The following is an 18,074-nucleotide window of genomic DNA, read 5'->3' as shown; positions in this document are numbered from 1 at the left end:
GCTCACTGCAATTTTTCTTCTTTGGTTATTTGTTTGTTTTGCTTTGTCTAATTTAGAAATTTATGTAAATCAACACGTTAAACATTAAAATTAACTGAAAACAGAGTTAGTTTCAGTTTTAGAAGTAAAAATCGATTATACGACGTTATCGTTTATACGACGTTTTTCGGTGGTCCCTTCGGCGTCGTATAAACGATGCTCCACTGTATATATATATATATATATATATATATAATTTTTTCTAAAATGGCTGCAGAAATTTTAAACATAAACAATGTTGTGTTGCCGCGTACTGTCATACCAATTGAAGCGCTCAATGTTAAAAAAGGGTACGTAACATACAAAATAAACTTTTTGTTGGTTATGGAATATCATTCACCGATAATCAAATATCGAGTATTTTTCTAGAATTCCTAGCGAAGAGAATCCAATAATTTAGAAGTAGTTAAAACAACCTTTCCACACTTGACACAGTTTTTTGGTATTTCACGAAAGGGCAGATTTATAACATACAACCTTTTAACATTGACCGCTTCAATTATTCGTGACGGAGCTTGCTTTTTCCGAGCAAGTAGTGAAATCCTGTAATGGAATACAGAGATGAGTTTTCTATTTTATCTCACAACAGAGAGTAGAATAATTTTAAAACTTCTGGCTTCCTACTGTGCTAAAATCGTTTGTGTGATTTAATGGCTTCCTGACAGATTTTAAATTATTACTAAAATTCAATATATTAAGACTATAACGAGGATATCTCCTGAAAATAGTTAAAATTAAGATCAAAGTACTTCCTCACGGGCAACAGTTAGACGGAGAAAAATTTCGGTTAATATATAACTTAAAACTGATTTAGGAATTAAAATATTTAACTACAGTTGTGCTGTACATTCGGCTTTGTATATTTGTTGGTGAATTTTGAAAGGTGATTAGGCGAGTTGCTAAAGGTGGCTAATATTTTGATATTTTATTGAAAAAAAAATTACTCCAATTATTTTGCAGTATTGAATTGGTTACGCAAATCATGATTATTGTTTTTTACTGACATATTTATAATTTCCATTTATATATTAAATAAATATTTATTCAAAATATTAAACATTTATTTAAGTTCATATTTTTTTCCATTTAACAACAACCCTAATAAGACTTAGTAAACTCAAATTATCATGACAGTAATGTCGAAATTTCATTTATTTTAAGTTCTTTATCTGAACATTTGAATCAATTAGCAAATAACGATGTTTAAGTATTACTTAAAAATCAGATGACGATTAAAATAATCAAAACAACATCCTGCTTGTCTACATTTTCATCAACTACTGTGAACAAAACAACTAAGATTAAATAAACAACTGATTCATGTTCAATTTTTCAATAAAAAAAAGATTCATTTACTTACTTTAATTAAAAATTCTAGTCTCGGAAAGGTTTCTATGTGAGAATTGTAATGTATCTATTTAAAAATCTGTTGTGAAACAAAATGAATGATTTGAAAAGATGATCTATCTTGTAGTGAGGTTGTTTTTTATGTAACAATAATTGAAAATATGATTAATCATCGGATCAACGATTGAGATTTGGATCGGTTAAAGTGAAAAATAAACGTATGAATTTGATATTCGAAATACATAAACTCTTTTTTTTCATTTGATTTTTTTGTTTATAAATTAACCACTTTTTTCTAAATGAAAAGTTGAGAGGGGTGACGTAAACTATGTAACCAACTGCGTAATTTATCTCGCTGCCACGATTCGAGGAAATTCTAAAAAAATGTTGTTGTTGTTTGTTTAACGAATTTTATCAAAAGCGATTCCTTGTCCTCTTAGGGTGATTGTGGCAAAAGATCTTGACGTAATACAATTTTCAGTTGCAATCAACAAAAATATTACGTTCGCACTCTTTTATAATCGTCGTTGAACAGCCGACCGAATTTCGGGTTTACGACTATTAATTTTCAACTCCGTAGCTTTGTAATTTAAAACCCAATCCAGAAGACGAGAGAACTTTGGGATCAAGTATTGGGCAAAATTTGCCATCATTTAGGACTTTTGGTGGAACTACGCCGTATTTGCGCTACATGGATGAAAACCTCCAACGGTTAGCCTGACGATTCTACCCCAGAATCCGTCTACCATTGAGGATATTTAACATCAGCCCTGTGGCTGGTACAAGCCAGATGCGGAATTCGTATCGACCACCCCCCGCTGGATTCACCCCGGAAAGCAAAAAACTCTATCCTCTTGATAGGGTAAACACTAGTTTCCCCCCTTTTTTGAAGCAGCCTTAGTTTGTAACGCCATATAGGAGTGAGTGTTAAGGAAGTAAGGACATCGGAAGGGAAAGGATTTGGGATGTCAGATTTGCACTTTTTAGAAAAAGAATCACATTAAAAACATTCTTCTCATAATTTTTTCTTTAATTATTAAATAAATGGCCAAGATTTATATTTCATGCAAAAAAGAAAACAATGTCACTGAAAGTAGAGTAGGGAATCGTCACAATTTTATTACTGCAGGAAAGTCAATGAATTTTACATTTGTAAAAAAATCTTAAAAGACATTCTTCTCGGGACATTTTTTCAATCATTTTTACATGAGCTGCGGTGGCTCAGGCCATAGTAGACGCACTAGTAGCTTATTTATGTCGCACTAGAGCTGCACAATGGGTTAATGGCAACTGTCTGGGAAACATCTCTGAGCTTGATCCGAAGACATGCTGTTAGAGTTTTGATCCTTTGCTCCCCCACTTTGTTAACCCAACAACCTGCACGCTAAGTCAAGCACTTTACAATGGAACAGTTTATCGAAGACCGATATTGCACACCCTCGATACCTTCCGAGGCCAATCAAATTAGGCACCTACCCACACACGCTAGCTAGTAATGCTTGATTTCGGTGATCTATTGGAAACTATGTCTTAACGATCAGGTCACTACGGGACCTCAGCTCAGGGAATAGAGCGTTCGCTTCCCCATGAGTTGAATCAGGCTCTAATCCCAGCAATGGTTTGTTGATACGAATATTTGTACCGGCTTGCACCAATCAGAGTCTCAATGTAAAATATTCTCAATGGTAAGTGGATTATAGGTTAGAATTGCCTTGCTATCGGGCTAACCATGAGAGGGTTTTGGGATTTTCCTCTCCGTGTAAAATGTTGGTTAGTTCCGTCAAAAAGTCCTTCGCATGGGTTAGTTCGTGATTATTAATTGGAGTGAGCCCAGAATCGGGTCAGCTGCTCAAAAACTGTTATAAAATAAAGTAAAATTACTGTTATGTAATAGTTCCAGAGAAATTGAATTTTGAGAGTCTGACTGTTTTGGAATTCAATTCCTCAAGAACTGATTTGGCTCAAATCATATAATTTGCCTCATAAAACTGTATTTTTTATAATGATGCAAAATATTGCGTACCTTGCAATTCAAATTTTTTTCACCATTCCTAAATTAAATATTAAAAAATAATAAATATTTAATTAAAGTTACTTCGTGCGAGGAATTATCTTTAGATAAACAAATTTTACAATTTTGAGTAAAAATGTTTCAACTCACTTAAAAAGTTGTCGAGATACAGCGAAATACGCAATAAGTAAAAATAACATTAAAGGGTCCAAACTTTAGAGCCCTCTTTCGACCAAACAATTGGGACCATATTTCTCAAATAGCGGCTAACCCCTACAATTTTGGGGTCAGAAATCTGAATCCGTCTAATATAAATACTTCGAATGTTTATTCAAAGAATGTGCGTTTCTGTGTCTGATTTCGCAACTTAAAATATCGTCTGCACTCATTAGTTTGCATATTTGAGGTCTCCCCCTCAAGCCATTAAGTCATAGAACGTGAAAATCCGACCAATAGACTAAAAGTTATTCAGAGTGGTCTGTTTTTTTGGCGCACTGTACATCTAATAGTATGAAGCTACAAATAATAAAAAATAAAGGTTGTATATTAGGTGCCATGATTGTGCAGGATGTGGATATTAGGGTACTTATCTGTTTTGGAGGACGGTGAAAACTCCATAACCACAATGTGATAATGAAAAACTATTATGTAAAGGAGGTATTCCTTTGCATAATAGTTTTTCATTATCACAGTTACAGCGACATTACCAGAATTGTTTAGTACATTATTAGAAGTATTTTTTGTTTTATTTTATAACCGTTCTTGAACAGCCGACCCAATTTTCGGGTTTACAGCTACCAATGCTCAACTCCATAGCCTTGTAATTTCGTACCCAATTCAGAATACATGTGAACTCCTAGATCGAGTATTGGAAAAAATTTGCCTTCGTGGAGAACTTTTTTATGGAACTAACCAGCACTTGCGTTTCATGGAGATGCAGACCACGAGAACCCCCCCCCCCACGGTTATCTCGACGGCAAGGGACTCTAACCCATGATCCGTCTACCACTGAGGATATTTTACATCAGAAATGTGGCCGGTGCAAGCCGGATGCGGATTTCGTATTGACCAGCCATCGCTGGGATTAGAACTAGGTCCACCTTATTGGAAGGCGAAAGCTCTATTCCCTGAATCATCGCGGTTCTATCAGAAGAATTAATATATATTTAACTAAGCATAACAGTTATGAATAATAATTGATTCTTTCGATGCTTTGAAATAAGTACCGATATTAGTTTACTCGCCAAAAATCATTACAAGATATAGTGCCCTAACTATTTTCCAGAGTTACAATTGATTAATTTTGCTAATAGGTACAAATTAAAATGAAATAAACGTTTTGTATTAAAATGATGAATTATTGGAGAAGAGATACTTATTCATATATATAAAAAGTAAAATTATATAAACAGTAACATATAAATATATATAAGCCGGAATTAACGCCAATGATATTTGATTAATTTTGGTAATAGATGCAAATTGAAATGAAAAAATAAGTTTTCCACTAAAAAACGAAATTAGTAGAGAAAAAGTACTTTTTCATCTAGGAAAACGATAAAAAAATCATTCTATTGTTGGCACCAATGCTTCTTAATTAATTTTAATAATAGGTGCTAATGATTATATGTTAATTGCGAATGCGTGGCTGGGTGGCGCAGTTAGTTTGTTGTCGGCCTTCTGAGCCCAAGTCGCGGGTACGATCCCCGGGCCAGACACCGGATTGCGGGATGCAGAAAATCCTCAGCGGCCATGTCGTATGATTATGCGGCATGCAAAAGAGCTCTGGAGTGCCTTATTGGCTCTTGGCATTTCCGGAAAATTAAATTCCTAGTGCACTTTAGCATCCAAATACGAGGGTTGCTATTTATATTTCTGGCCTAATGATGAAAAAACAAATATATAGGATCAAAACTTGTTTATTGTTTTTCAAAATATTCTCCATGATGATCAATACACTTTTGCATGCGTTTGAACCAATATTCAAAGCACTTTTTCCAGTCCGATTGAGGTAACTCCAAAACATGCGTTTTGAATGCATCAACCGCTTCTTCGGGGGTCGAAAATCGTTGTCCACGTAATTTATTTTTGATGTGTGAGAATAAGAAGAAGTCATTGGGTGCCAAATCAGGGCTGTACGGCGGATGACTCATCAGTTCGATCTTTCGCTCCGTCAGAAATGCCTTTGTTTGAGTCGATGCGTGAGAGCTCGTATTGTCATGATGAAGAATGATTCGCCTGCTCTTCTGCTTTTTTCGAATTTCTCCGATGACTTCTGGCAAACAAATGGTCGTGTACCATTCAGAATTGACCGTCCTGCGTTGCTCTAACGCCACTGTTGCCACATGACCGTTAATGCCGAAGAAACAGGCAATCATTTGTTTCGATGTGCTTCTTCCTCGAACAACTTTTGTTGGTTTTGCCTCGTCTTGGAAGACCCATACAGTTGATTGCTGTTTTGTTTCCGGCTCATATGCATAGATCCATGATTCGTCACCTGTGTAGATGTTATACACAGCCTTTGATGTACCTTGAACGTATTTTTCCAACATTTCCTTGCACCAATCGACACGAGCCTTTTTTTGAGCGTTTGTCAGATTATGCGGGATCCAACGCGAACAAATTTTTTTTACGCTCAAATGTTCATGCAATATTTTATTGATGCTAGTCATACTAATGTCCAAAGACGCCTCTATCTCACGGTATGTCACATGACGATCTTGCTTTATCAGTTCACGCACAGCATCGATCTTTTCTGGCACAACAACGGATTTTGGACGACCTGCACGGGATTCGTCCTGGATCGAACATCGACCACGATTAAATTCGTTATACCAATTTTTTACAGTGCTGTAGGATGGCGCTTTATCGCTGAATAAAGAATTAAGTTCATCGAAGCACTCTTGTCTTGACAATCCACGTCGAAAGTTATGAAAAATAATGGCACGAAAATGTTCACGATTCAATTCCATTTTTTGAAAGAGAAGAACTTTTCAATTTACTGTCAACAACACAAATGAAGCTATAATGGTAAATCGTCTGCTGAATTTATGTTTAAAAATATCAAACTTTCGATTAAAATCATCTGCGGTCGCCTAGCAACAATTACTGTTGCCAAGACCAGAAATATAAATAGCAGCCCTCGTAGAGTCTCGGTGCTGCCATCTAATGTGGCAGAAACTAGACGTCCAAATTAACATGATTAACGGTATGTCACCCACTGCGGTGGTCCTGAAAGAGTGGATACCACTTCTGGAGAACGCAGTAGGTTTGCTCATCGGCAAGACCGAATGTGCTGCTCATTGAAAATAATTGCAAGTGCAATTTGATGTACGATTAGAAATGTCTCAATAAAAATGATTAAACCGCAATTTATTTAATTGTTACCTTGCCATATTCAACAAAAACAGGCAAATGACCATAAAAAATTTAATATTCAAAAGTTAATATTAAGTGTGTGAAAAACAGTTTATTGATTTTTTTTTCCTAATACGGTTTAATAACCAAAATTTTAACCGCGCAAATTAAGCCCACCTTATGAAACCATTTTGTTCCATGCAGCTGGGTACGTACTGTAGTTAAGAGAGCTAAGCGGACAATCTCATGGCTGCCTGAACATGAGTTCGAATCCTAGCACTATTACCGCGATATTTCTTCCATTTCCAGAAAATGCAGAATGTCCTGCACTCTTCAATCGGTAACCTCTAGACTATTAGAATACAAAACTATCAGACACGTGTATATGGCGCAGTGCCCATAAAGCTCCATTGTCTGTTTAAATTTTAGTTTTAGGATTCAAAAACTATGTTTGCTGTAAATGGTTATAAAACTGTATAGATTTGCATTCAAGGTTTTTCAACCATACCCATTGTAAGCGGTTTCAGAACTGTAAAGTTAAAGGAATGTTCCAAACCATAAACTTAATGGTTAATTGGATGGACAGGCTGCTGCCGGTAATTTTAGAATCTGAACTTTGTGGTTTTTAAATGATAGGGATAAATTATGACTTTTTTTTAAAAATTATAAAGGCTTATTCTTGATAGCAAATTTATTGAACCTGCATTAAAATATATTTTACAAAAAAATTTTAAAACTCAATAATATTTACAAATAATTTTAGATTACTCTCAATGTTCATAGCGTATAGTGAAATAAGTTAAAAATAAATGTTAAAAACTGGAAGCGAAAAGAATTTTGTAAAATATTTCGGTAAAAATACGTAAGATTATAAGAATCGAATTTTAAATATCCGACTTTTTAAAAATTCGATTTCTCTGATTCCATGCCACCGATTTCAATCAAATTTTGCATTTAGCCATGTAAATTAATATCTATAAAATGATGTAAAAAATGGCATATCATACAATTTAAAATGTTTTCGATTATTATTAAATAAAATAATAAAAATAACAAAAAATAATAACTATTTAATTAAATTTATTTCTTACAAGGAATTATCTTTGGATAAACAAACGAATTTTATAATTGTATGCATTAATTTTCGATTCACTTAAAAAGTTCTCAAGATATGGAAAAATATGCAAAAGTAAAATTAACATTCAGGGGTTCAAACTTTGGATCGCTTTCCTGACCAAACTATGAAGACCATATTTTTCAGATTGTGGCTACCCCCAATTTTAGGGTGATCAGAAAGTCGAATCCATTTAAAAGAAAGGTATATTTTATTCAGAGAAAGTACGCTTTTGTGTATTTTTTGTAACTTGAAATATCGTCTGCACTTATAAATTAGCATATTTAAGGTCACCCCCTTGAACCATACAGATTTAGTCCTAGAACGTGAAAATCATATACTACTTGGAATTGTAGGGACGAGAAGGAATTTAGATCCAGATATATTTTTTAAAAAAAATAAATACTTCCTAGAAATTATTTTCTTATTTATTTGAATATGAAATAACTTAGTAATTACTTCTTATCCCTTTAGCATTTTTAGAGCTATTATTTGACCATGCTTATAAAAAATAATCAAATGAGTTTTTATCCTTTCGTTGTATTCAGTTGATGTAATAAGATTTATTGAATTTGAATATATTTAATGTTTAAAATCACATGGATATACTGTCTTGAATTTATAGTGCTCTAATATTATATCGTGCTTACTAAACACGTTTGAACGGGTTTTTAAATATAAAATTTTTTGGGGTAGATTAAGAGAAATTTGTATGCTTAATATTCCGTTTCGTATTTATCCGTTTACATTTTATTTATTTTTTATTCTTCTCTAGACGGAGTTTTTCTCAAGGCTATATTTCAAAATTATTCATCGTATTGTTATTTAATTTTTGAAACAAAATAAGTTAATTTAAATTAAATTATGCATACGTTTAAAGAAAGTTATGGCCTTCATTAAAATTCTTTCAGGGCAAGTATTTAGTTTATGATAGAAGTGTATTAAGTTTTATTCAACGAGCGATGGAATCTCATATGATCTTATAACTTTTTTTAAAAACATGGAGCAGAATTCAATAACATATCATATTTACATCTTTAAAAAAATATTACAAAATTTTGAAGTTTTTCTTAATTTATTTAAGTGTTTAAATTATGTTTTTGACAACCTAATGATGCCTTTTGTCAACTTTAATAAACCCTAACCCATGTTCTATTTAATGCTGCTTTTTAACAAACTTAAATGAGTATAGAATATCTCTTATAAAATCAAATAAAACAAAAGTAAACTAGAATAATTTTATTCGTTGAACAACTCTTATGTGCATGCACCACACGGAGAAAATAATTCTGGTAAAATTACCGCACTGTGTGGTAATATTTCTGGTAAAGAGAATCATAATCTGGTTAATAAATCCAAAATGTAAGGAATTTAAACCAATTAATTTGGTAATTTATCCGTTTACATGGTGATGGAAATTCCAGTTTTTAAAATTACAGTCTAAAAAAGTTACATGATAAATATATATTGCTAGTATAATATGTAAGAACATTTCGACTCACAATTTTACTCAAAATTTCACACGGTGACAAAAATCCTGGTAAAAATTATCATAACCGGTAAGAAAAGAAAGAAAAATCTGGTTAATAAATCAAAATATATGGTATTTAAACCATTTGTTTGGTAATTTTTCCCTTCATATAGTTACGGCTTACTAGAAACTCTGGTTTTAAAAATTAAAGAGCCAACATTTAATAAAAAATACTGAACTGAAAAAAAATTATAATTATTATACATAATAAAAATCTTAATAAATGGTGTTTATACCATGCTTATTATACACTTAATCACTTATTACTAAGCCTTGTATTATTCTTAATTTCATTATAATCATTAACAAAGCACTTTTAATGCACCCATAGAACCAGGAACTCGGTAAAATTGAACATATTCTGGTAGATTTGACCATGTTTTTTATCAATGCAGAATTGCAATTGCTCAGTGGATAACCGACACTGAGTGTCAGTTATCCACTTCACACTCAGTCCTTCACTATTCTAGGGAAGTACTGGAGTTTGATCCTCAGTGGCGGATTCAAGCTTCCCTAGCCTCAGATCACTGTGCACCAACGTGCCTAGGAACTAACGTCGTCCCAAGACTGACCACTTTTCCCCAATGACGACGTTTGCTTCAAAAGTTTTGAACCTTTACCTCCAAGATTCCCTTGCCCAAAAAGGGCTATCGTAGAAGTGCAAAATGCTTTAAATCTAAATGTTTTGTGGACAATGACTTTTTATTTGTTTAGCTCGTTGAAGTAGGTAGGTACTTTATTTACGTCTCACTGAAGTTGCACAGTTGGCTGAAAGTCTGGGAAACATACCTGAAATAAATCAGCAGACACTGCATCTTCTGCAGAAGGGATGGCTCCCCACTCTGGTAGCATGACGACCAGTGAGCTAATTCAAGCACCTTACGGTAGAGCAGTTTAGCAAGGACCGATACCGCTTCCCCTCGGTCCGCTCACCCTACTCAGGCTAATCAGAGTGGTCACATCACTTACTGACATCAGCCAGTAATGTTTGACTTCGGTGTTCTACTGGGACACGGTTGTCTTTATAATCAGTACACTGCGTGCTGTGATGGCTCTGGGGATAGAGCGTTCGCCTTCCAATCAAGTGAACCGAGTTCGAATCTCAGCGATGGCTGGTCGATACGATTACCGCATCCGTCTTGCACCGAACGCAGTGCTGACGTAAAATATCCTCAGTGATAGACGGATCATGATTTAGGGTCCCCTTGCCGTTAGACTGATCGTGGGAGGTTTTGTGGTTTTCCTCTCATTGTAACTCAAGTGCGGGTTAGTTCCATGGAAAATTCCTCCACGGAAGCCAAATTTCTCCCAATACTTGATCCAAGAGTTCCCTTGTGTTCTGGATTGGGTTCAAAATTACAAGGCTACGGAATTGAACATTAGTAGTTTCAAACCCAAAATATTTGGTCGGCAGTTCAAAGACGAATAAAAATCAAATCTAATCATTCCACTGCGGGACTAAGCTCGTTCGAAAAGTAACTAAATTTCGTATTGTAAATATTTCACTTTTAATTGCATAATACAATATTTTATTCATCTATACATACATTTTAAATTGTTTCGATTTGTACATAAAATTTTATATTTACATAATAAACAACAGTACATATTACAACAGTAAAAGTGTGGAATATGATTAACAATGGTCAATGAGTATCAGACTAGTCCATCATGAAGAATAACAATTGTTACAAATACATAAGAAATGTAAGGATTACAATTCGCAAAGTTTAATTACAATCGAAATATATATTTCTAGAAAGCAGATTAGTTAATTAAGTGCTTAGTTTTACTTAATACCTGCTATTGAAAACTTTTAACTTATTTTCTTCTTCGTCTACTGTAACTTCACTGCTTGTTTTCTGTAATTTTATTTCTGAAACGCTTGTAGAATTTCTTTCCCCCATATTTTCTTCGGCAGATTTGTTAAAAATGCATCCTTCTATAATTTCATATGGTGCTTGAAAAATAATGTAACAAACAAATGCTAAAGCATAACTCAATACAGCATAGGCTAGAAAGCACATAAGCTGGAAATAGAGGTAAAGTAAATTATGTTAATTTAAATAGATAAACAAAAAATATGCAACCGAATAAATAATTTTGCTAACTGAAAAATACCTCTTAATCCTTCTCTCTATTCATTTTTAATCAATTTTATCTCTATCAATTTTATATCGGAGAATCGTGTACTATTAAATCCTATTTATATTTCCACTTGAACAGTTTGAGTCTAAATCATTCAAATGAATTCAACGACTAAATAATATGGGAATTGAATGGACTTTTTTAATTTTATTATTTAATTTTAATAGTCGAAAGCTTTTTGAATGATAAGTTATACACATTTTTATAACATCATAAATTATGTAATTTTAAATAACAAAATACAAAATTTGTATTAAATCAGGCGAACAGTTTCTAACTAAAATTGTAATAGATTTTGTCTTTCAATCAACGCGATTTTAATCAATCAATTTTTAGTTCGAAAAATGTAAGGATTACAGTTCATTGTGGATATTCATGCAATGACCAAAATTCTTTTTGGCTTTTCCTGAGTAAAAATTTAAAACAAATTTCCTGCTTCACACAGAGTGAAAATTTGTTAAGGAACAACGAACGAACAGGCAAATGAATCATTAAAATTTAGTCTTACAACGTGTAAATCTGATCATATGATCAAAGGTATTAGCGTCCTTTTCCCCCCCAATTTCATGCACTATATAGTACATTCTACATTATATGCATTCTACTGTAAGTAAGACTATAAACGTGGGTTTTGTGTTCACACAGGATTTTATCTAATACTGAATTATATGATGATTCTACTATAACTCACTTATTTTTTAAATAGCCCTTTTATTTGTAATAATTTAACTATAGTCAGTTTTCGATGAATTATGCGTAAAACAAATTCATAAAAAACTGGAACTCTGTTTTCAAACGTATTTTTAGCTGGGTTTTTTTTTCAAAAAGAAAGAAAGTGGTTATAAAAGTGTTTGGCTGTTAGGACTTGTTTTGTAAATATATAAGATAGTCCTGTCTAATGAAATATATCAACAATATAAATATTTATAATTTGATCTGAAATTAATGAAACGGTGTTACGCACTTGGTGCAGACAAAAATGTACTGTCCCTTTTTATACGGATGTTTTTCATATATTGACTACTTTTTATGGCTGAGCATCAATGCTTTAAAAATATGACAAATGATGATGATATATCAGAAATTACATGGATTTATGAAAACTACCTTCAGTTGTATAGGTTATTAAACCATTGAGTCATTGCCAGTTTTAAGAGTTATATTCAGATATTTTATATATTTTAAAATTAAAAGTTCTACCTTTTTGAGTAAGTATGCTCATTAAAGTTTAGGTACAAAACATCAAAAGCATCCATTTTATAAATTCAATGAATGTATTAAATTTATTATTATTTGATTATTTTATTTTTATTTTTTTCATTTCTTTTTTAGAATTTTTAAAAAATATATGATTAAGATTAATTATACAATGATTATTTACCAGTTAAATGCGTCTTCTCAGTTTCAAAACAGTAATTAATCATGTTATGTTTTTCAAAAATAACACGTACAAAAATTCAAAAACATATGGTATAGTTGCTAAATATTTATCATCAACGTAAAAATAAAAAAAAGCTTTACATTTGTAACTTAAAAGTACTCAGATACAATCTCGAAACTAGGGGAATCATAAGTTGCTTTTCGAATTGAATAATGAAAGGGATAAAAAAAAAAAAAAAAAAAAAAAAAAAAAAAAAAAAAANAAAAAAAAAAAAAAAAAACTAGTGACGTAATATCAATGTAATCTTCTCCTTCTAGAACATTCCTATTATTAACTATCCCAACATTTTTTAAAAATATGTGTTAATATACTTATCCAGATGAAAACAAGGCGTGCAAAAAAGCCTAATAATAGATAAATCTCGGATTCCTTGCCTGAAGACACTAACAAAAGCGAAGATGATAGCAAAATATGACTGGACATTATCTACCAATTTGCGTCATAATGTGGCCTTGTTACACAAGGCCACACTGAATCCTCCGCTCATTCAACTTTAATAGACAGCGAGTCACGCAAGTTGCAATAAATACTTCACTAATCTAGAATTGACTTCGACAAAGACATTAGAAAAAAGTTCATAGGGTATTTATTGAATATCTTACCTGATTGTAATGTCCCATGTACATCCTTTCTCTTTGAACTCCACCATGGTAATACATTATGGGAATATGCAAAAGGTATGCCAAGTAACTCAGTCTTTCCAACGGCATGAAAGCTTTCCATGTTAGAAATGAGTTCACGACGCCTGGAAAGTGAAATAAAGGATATTAGAAATAAATTGTTATGTCGACGTGCTAAACATTTTTATAAACCATGTATATTTACATGCTCGACATCCCATATTATCAGTCTACTTTCTGTAATACGAACTCTCTAACAACGAGCATTTTATTATAACAATGGATACTTAAAGCCCATAGATTAAGTATTCTTTTAACACACGTTAGAATTTAAGCCCTGAGCTTTTCAATATAGTGACTAAGAACCTTCCAATATAGCGACTGATATTTGATCATAATTTATTTAGAATATATTGCAAACATTTAAGCTATTATTTTTATTTGATGTTACCGCATATTTAATGTAAAAAATCTTAAATCTCTTTCGAATAAAGGAAGTGTAACACAATCCCTTACATCGTAAAAAAATTTGTGTAAATGCCATTTATAAAAACCATTTATTTGGTAAAATTCACTTCTACGTTTTGTATTTTTTTACTAAATGTATGCTAGTAAGAACTATAATTGTGAAAGCTAGAATTTCTGCTTGACCATTGCCATATGAACGGAAAAATTAACATATGAATGTTTTAAATACTGTATAGTTTTATTTTTTTTAACCACAATTAAGTTTTCTTCACCAGAAATGTCATTACCATACCTTACAGTAATTTTACTCGAATTTTTTCTCCTTTTAGATATAATTCGCTCTTGGTTGATGAGAAAAATTTTGCGCTTACTCCTATTACTTCAAATTGTTTTCTTTTATAATTGTTTTTCAATTTTACTTTTGTTAATAAATTTTTAACTAAGTTAATAACGTATTAGAGAATTTACTGAAACGTAAATTAAAGGATAAGATAAATTCCTAGGTCGCTGAAAAAGAAAGGAATCGCGAAAAAAACATGCTTGTGAAGAAATATTTCGCAATGATTATTTTTAAATGAACTATATGAAACAAATTATAATATATGCTGACTCGTGACAACTTTTCCTCAAAAATCATTTGAATAATTAATGATTTAAATACCACCAGCTGCACGTTAATTGACAATAAAACAAGAATCCAATAACTTTTACATATGAATGTAAAGTGAAGTGAAAACATTTATCCGTAGTGAAACTAAAATTATGACTTTTACCTTTTAACGGGTGACATTTATGAGGAAATAAAACTAATGTGAAGACGAATTATTCGTGCAAAAATACTAAAAATTTTACAACTTTCCCGGAGAATATTTTGATATTCATGAAATGTCTTATGATCCATTCGTGATTATAATACGCAAAATCAGCAATTTTAGATTATCGATGTATTTTGAAAATATATTTTCCTTCTTCGCCCCTCATTAAAAAAGAATATTTTAAAAATAGACTGAAGAAATCATGAACTGTTTGGAGGAAAAGTGAAGAGATTTGAGACACTTCCATGTGAATCTTAAGCGAAGAAATAAGTAAGCATATTTTTCACTTTTTGATTTTAAAAATGATATTTGTGACTGTATAACGTCATCATTTTTAAAAATAGTCATATTTATGTCCAAATCATTTCTAAATTCTGCATAACCAGATCTTAAACAAAAATTGTATGATGAGATCTAAAGTCTGATCTGAAGATCCTTCACAATTTTTTTTTATGAATAAAGGGTGTGAATATTATGATTATCATCTGACTAGCCGATGGGAACTTTAAGTGATAATCAACGTTAAATAAAATCAAATTCTTAAAATATTTCTTTAGGAATTTAATTTTACTACCTGGTCCAAAAAAGTCAGTTTATCTGATGCATCTAAACTTAAGATTTTAAATCATTTTAAAATAATCATAATAAGGCATAAATTACAATCTAAACTTTTCTACAGTATTATCAATGAATCTATTAAAGAGGACACTATACCACAGGCGAAACTTTTGATCGCAAATTTTCTTTCACCTCTATAATTACTTTAAAATTTTTTAAAGTATTGAAAAAGTGAGTAAGCCATGAAGCTTCAAGTTCCGAAAATAAATTTTTAAAATATCTAAATGATACCAAATTATGAGAAGATAATTGAACAACGGAGAAGTTCTCTTCTAATAATTTGGTATCATTTTGATGCTTCAGAATTTTGTTTTTCAGCAAATAAAACTTAATGTTAAATTTAGGTTTGATAGAACTCAATTTTTTTTTTCTACTTTAAATTAATTATGGAGAGGAAGCAAATTTTGCGATGAAAAATTTCTTCTTAGGACCATTTGGTTTACGAAGACTGTTGAATAAAATTTACATCTCCTAGTGTAATTGTATTTTCTGAGAACCTTTGATGAAGTTAAACTACAAAAGTTGTCGGTATATCTTCACATTTTCAGAAGCAAGCATGTAACGTATATTGTTTGAAGAAGATTTGAAATGCTAATTTAAATTTCAACTTTTATTCAAGCAATATGGCGTCTTAAGCACTGTGAGTAAACATTATCAGTAATACCTTCTTTGTACAAAAAAAAAAAAAAAAAAAAAAAAAAAAAAAAAAAAAAAAAAACGATTTTTTTTTTAATAACTTTTGATCTAATGATTGGAACTTACGACTCATTCTTAATGGCTCGAGGTGGCCTTCTAAAATATGTCAATGAATAAGTGTTTCAATTTACGAAATCAGACACAAAAACGTACTTTCAGTGAATAAACATGCCTTTATTTCGACAGATTAAGATTTCTGATCTCCAAAGGGGTAGAGGGGGTGGCCTCAAATCTGGGAATATGGTCTCCATAGTTCAGTCAGGAGAGGGCTATAAAGTTTGAACCCCTTAATGCTAATATTACTTTTTGCGTATTTCGCTGTATCTCGAGAATTTTGTATGCGAATTAAAGAATTTTTACTATCAATTATAAAAATTCATTTTTCCGTTCCGTGGAAAAAATAACTTTTAGTAAATATTTATAGTTTTTATTATTTTAATTAAGAATGGTAAAAAAAAATTTGATCAATTGTAAGGTATGCACTTTTTTGCACCATTTTAAACAACGTAATTTTTCATGGTGAAATTCCGAATTTGAACGAAATCTATTTCTCAGGAACTATTAATTAGTATATTTGAGGTCCCTCCTCGAACCATTACGATTTGATTCCTAGAACGCGTAGATCCGATTATTAGATCAAAAGTTATTCAGGGTGGTCCGTTTTTTTGGCGTACTGATATCGAAATTATTTGAACAACTTTTTTTGTAGCAGTTAAAAATTTTTCATTTTAATCGCTACTTTTCTTCTTTTTTTAAAATTTTATTAAAGGATTAGGAAAAAGTCAGAACTTACCCCCGTAACCGGTTGCGCAAGCGTAAATTATCCAGCCAATTACAAGAGCCCATGCAGGTCTATGAAAAGCCGCATAGAAAACAGCTAGACTTCTTGACATTTCTGCCCCATCACGATAATCATACAAGCCTAAGACTATGGAACTCATTGTCAACAATGAAGCCAACCAAGCCAATAGTACGAGCCTCTAGATGTGCAAAATTAAATAAAACATATAGTATATCGAACACGAAGCCTATGATATGATTTTAGAAGATTATAAATATTGTGTCATGGTTTATTTACACTCAATCTATTTTGTTCAAAGGTCAAAGAATCTCATATAATAATAACCAACAACCGGTAGTCACGCGATAGTTCAAAGATTTAAAAATTCAACCAAAAGAACAACTAGTTGAAAATTAGTGGTTTGCTGCGTTGTACTTATTTAACTTAAACTTATTGTAAAACTATTGTTTGGTTATTGTAAAACTAATGTTTATTGTAAAACTTGGTGAGTAAAGATACCCATTTCTCAAGTAAAGTGCAGTAAATTGTTAATTTTTATAGTAAACTGAACTAAATAACTAAATTATGCCCCCTTTTCTAAAAAAAATAAGTATATTGTTATTTTTTAGAAGGAATTACATTGAATTAAAAGTAAGATTTCAAAGTGAAAAATTTTGAATCGCGTTAAAACATGCATACAAGCATAATTCTTCCACGAATTCCAGATTGCTAGTTTCCTTGATATGTGTTAAACTGATAGTTGTGACGCATCTTTATTTACTACTAGCCGCCTAAGGCGGCCAGCCGTCCGCCACGCTGAAGTTTTTCACAAATAAAGTTTTTTAAAACATAGCAGGAAATCTGAAGATTAGTGGACAATTGGGTATAATATGAAAAAAACACAACTACTTCGATTTAGTAGGAACAACATATGACGCAATGCTAAACGAATGGAATTTAGTTGTTGTTTATTTAGTTATTGTTATTAGTAGTTGTTGTTATTTGTTTTAGTTGTTGTTGTTTATTTAGTTGTATTTAGTTTCAATAACTTTTCTTTATAATGCAATAAAATCTGGCGAGCAGCTATT

The 18,074-nt window shown here is 31.7% G+C and overlaps 1 protein-coding gene and 1 long non-coding RNA gene across 2 annotated transcripts in view; one reads left to right on the top strand and one right to left on the bottom strand.

The window, feature by feature from the left end:
- Nucleotides 1-10,905: 10,905 nt before the first annotated feature.
- Nucleotides 10,906-18,074, bottom strand: part of LOC107437201 (nose resistant to fluoxetine protein 6) — a 50,374-nt gene continuing 43,205 nt past the window's right edge. The window contains exons 13-15 of the mRNA XM_016049122.3: nt 16,999-17,185; nt 13,591-13,733; nt 10,906-11,429 (exon numbers count right to left, since the gene is read on the bottom strand). Coding sequence (XP_015904608.1) covers nt 11,193-11,429; nt 13,591-13,733; nt 16,999-17,185 — 567 coding nt within the window. The 3' untranslated portion in view covers nt 10,906-11,192. The remainder of the gene's footprint in view (nt 11,430-13,590; nt 13,734-16,998; nt 17,186-18,074) is intronic.
- Nucleotides 15,035-18,074, top strand: part of LOC139425410 (uncharacterized) — a 48,463-nt gene continuing 45,423 nt past the window's right edge. The window contains exon 1 of the long non-coding RNA XR_011636665.1: nt 15,035-15,161. This is a non-coding gene — a long non-coding RNA (uncharacterized lncRNA). The remainder of the gene's footprint in view (nt 15,162-18,074) is intronic.

The sequence above is a fragment of the Parasteatoda tepidariorum genome, chromosome 4 (genome assembly GCF_043381705.1).
Source record: "Parasteatoda tepidariorum isolate YZ-2023 chromosome 4, CAS_Ptep_4.0, whole genome shotgun sequence".
Classification (NCBI taxonomy): Eukaryota; Metazoa; Arthropoda; class Arachnida; order Araneae; family Theridiidae; genus Parasteatoda; species Parasteatoda tepidariorum.
The sequence above is the reverse complement of the archived record's forward strand: the minus strand, read 5'-3'. Positions and strand labels throughout refer to the sequence as shown.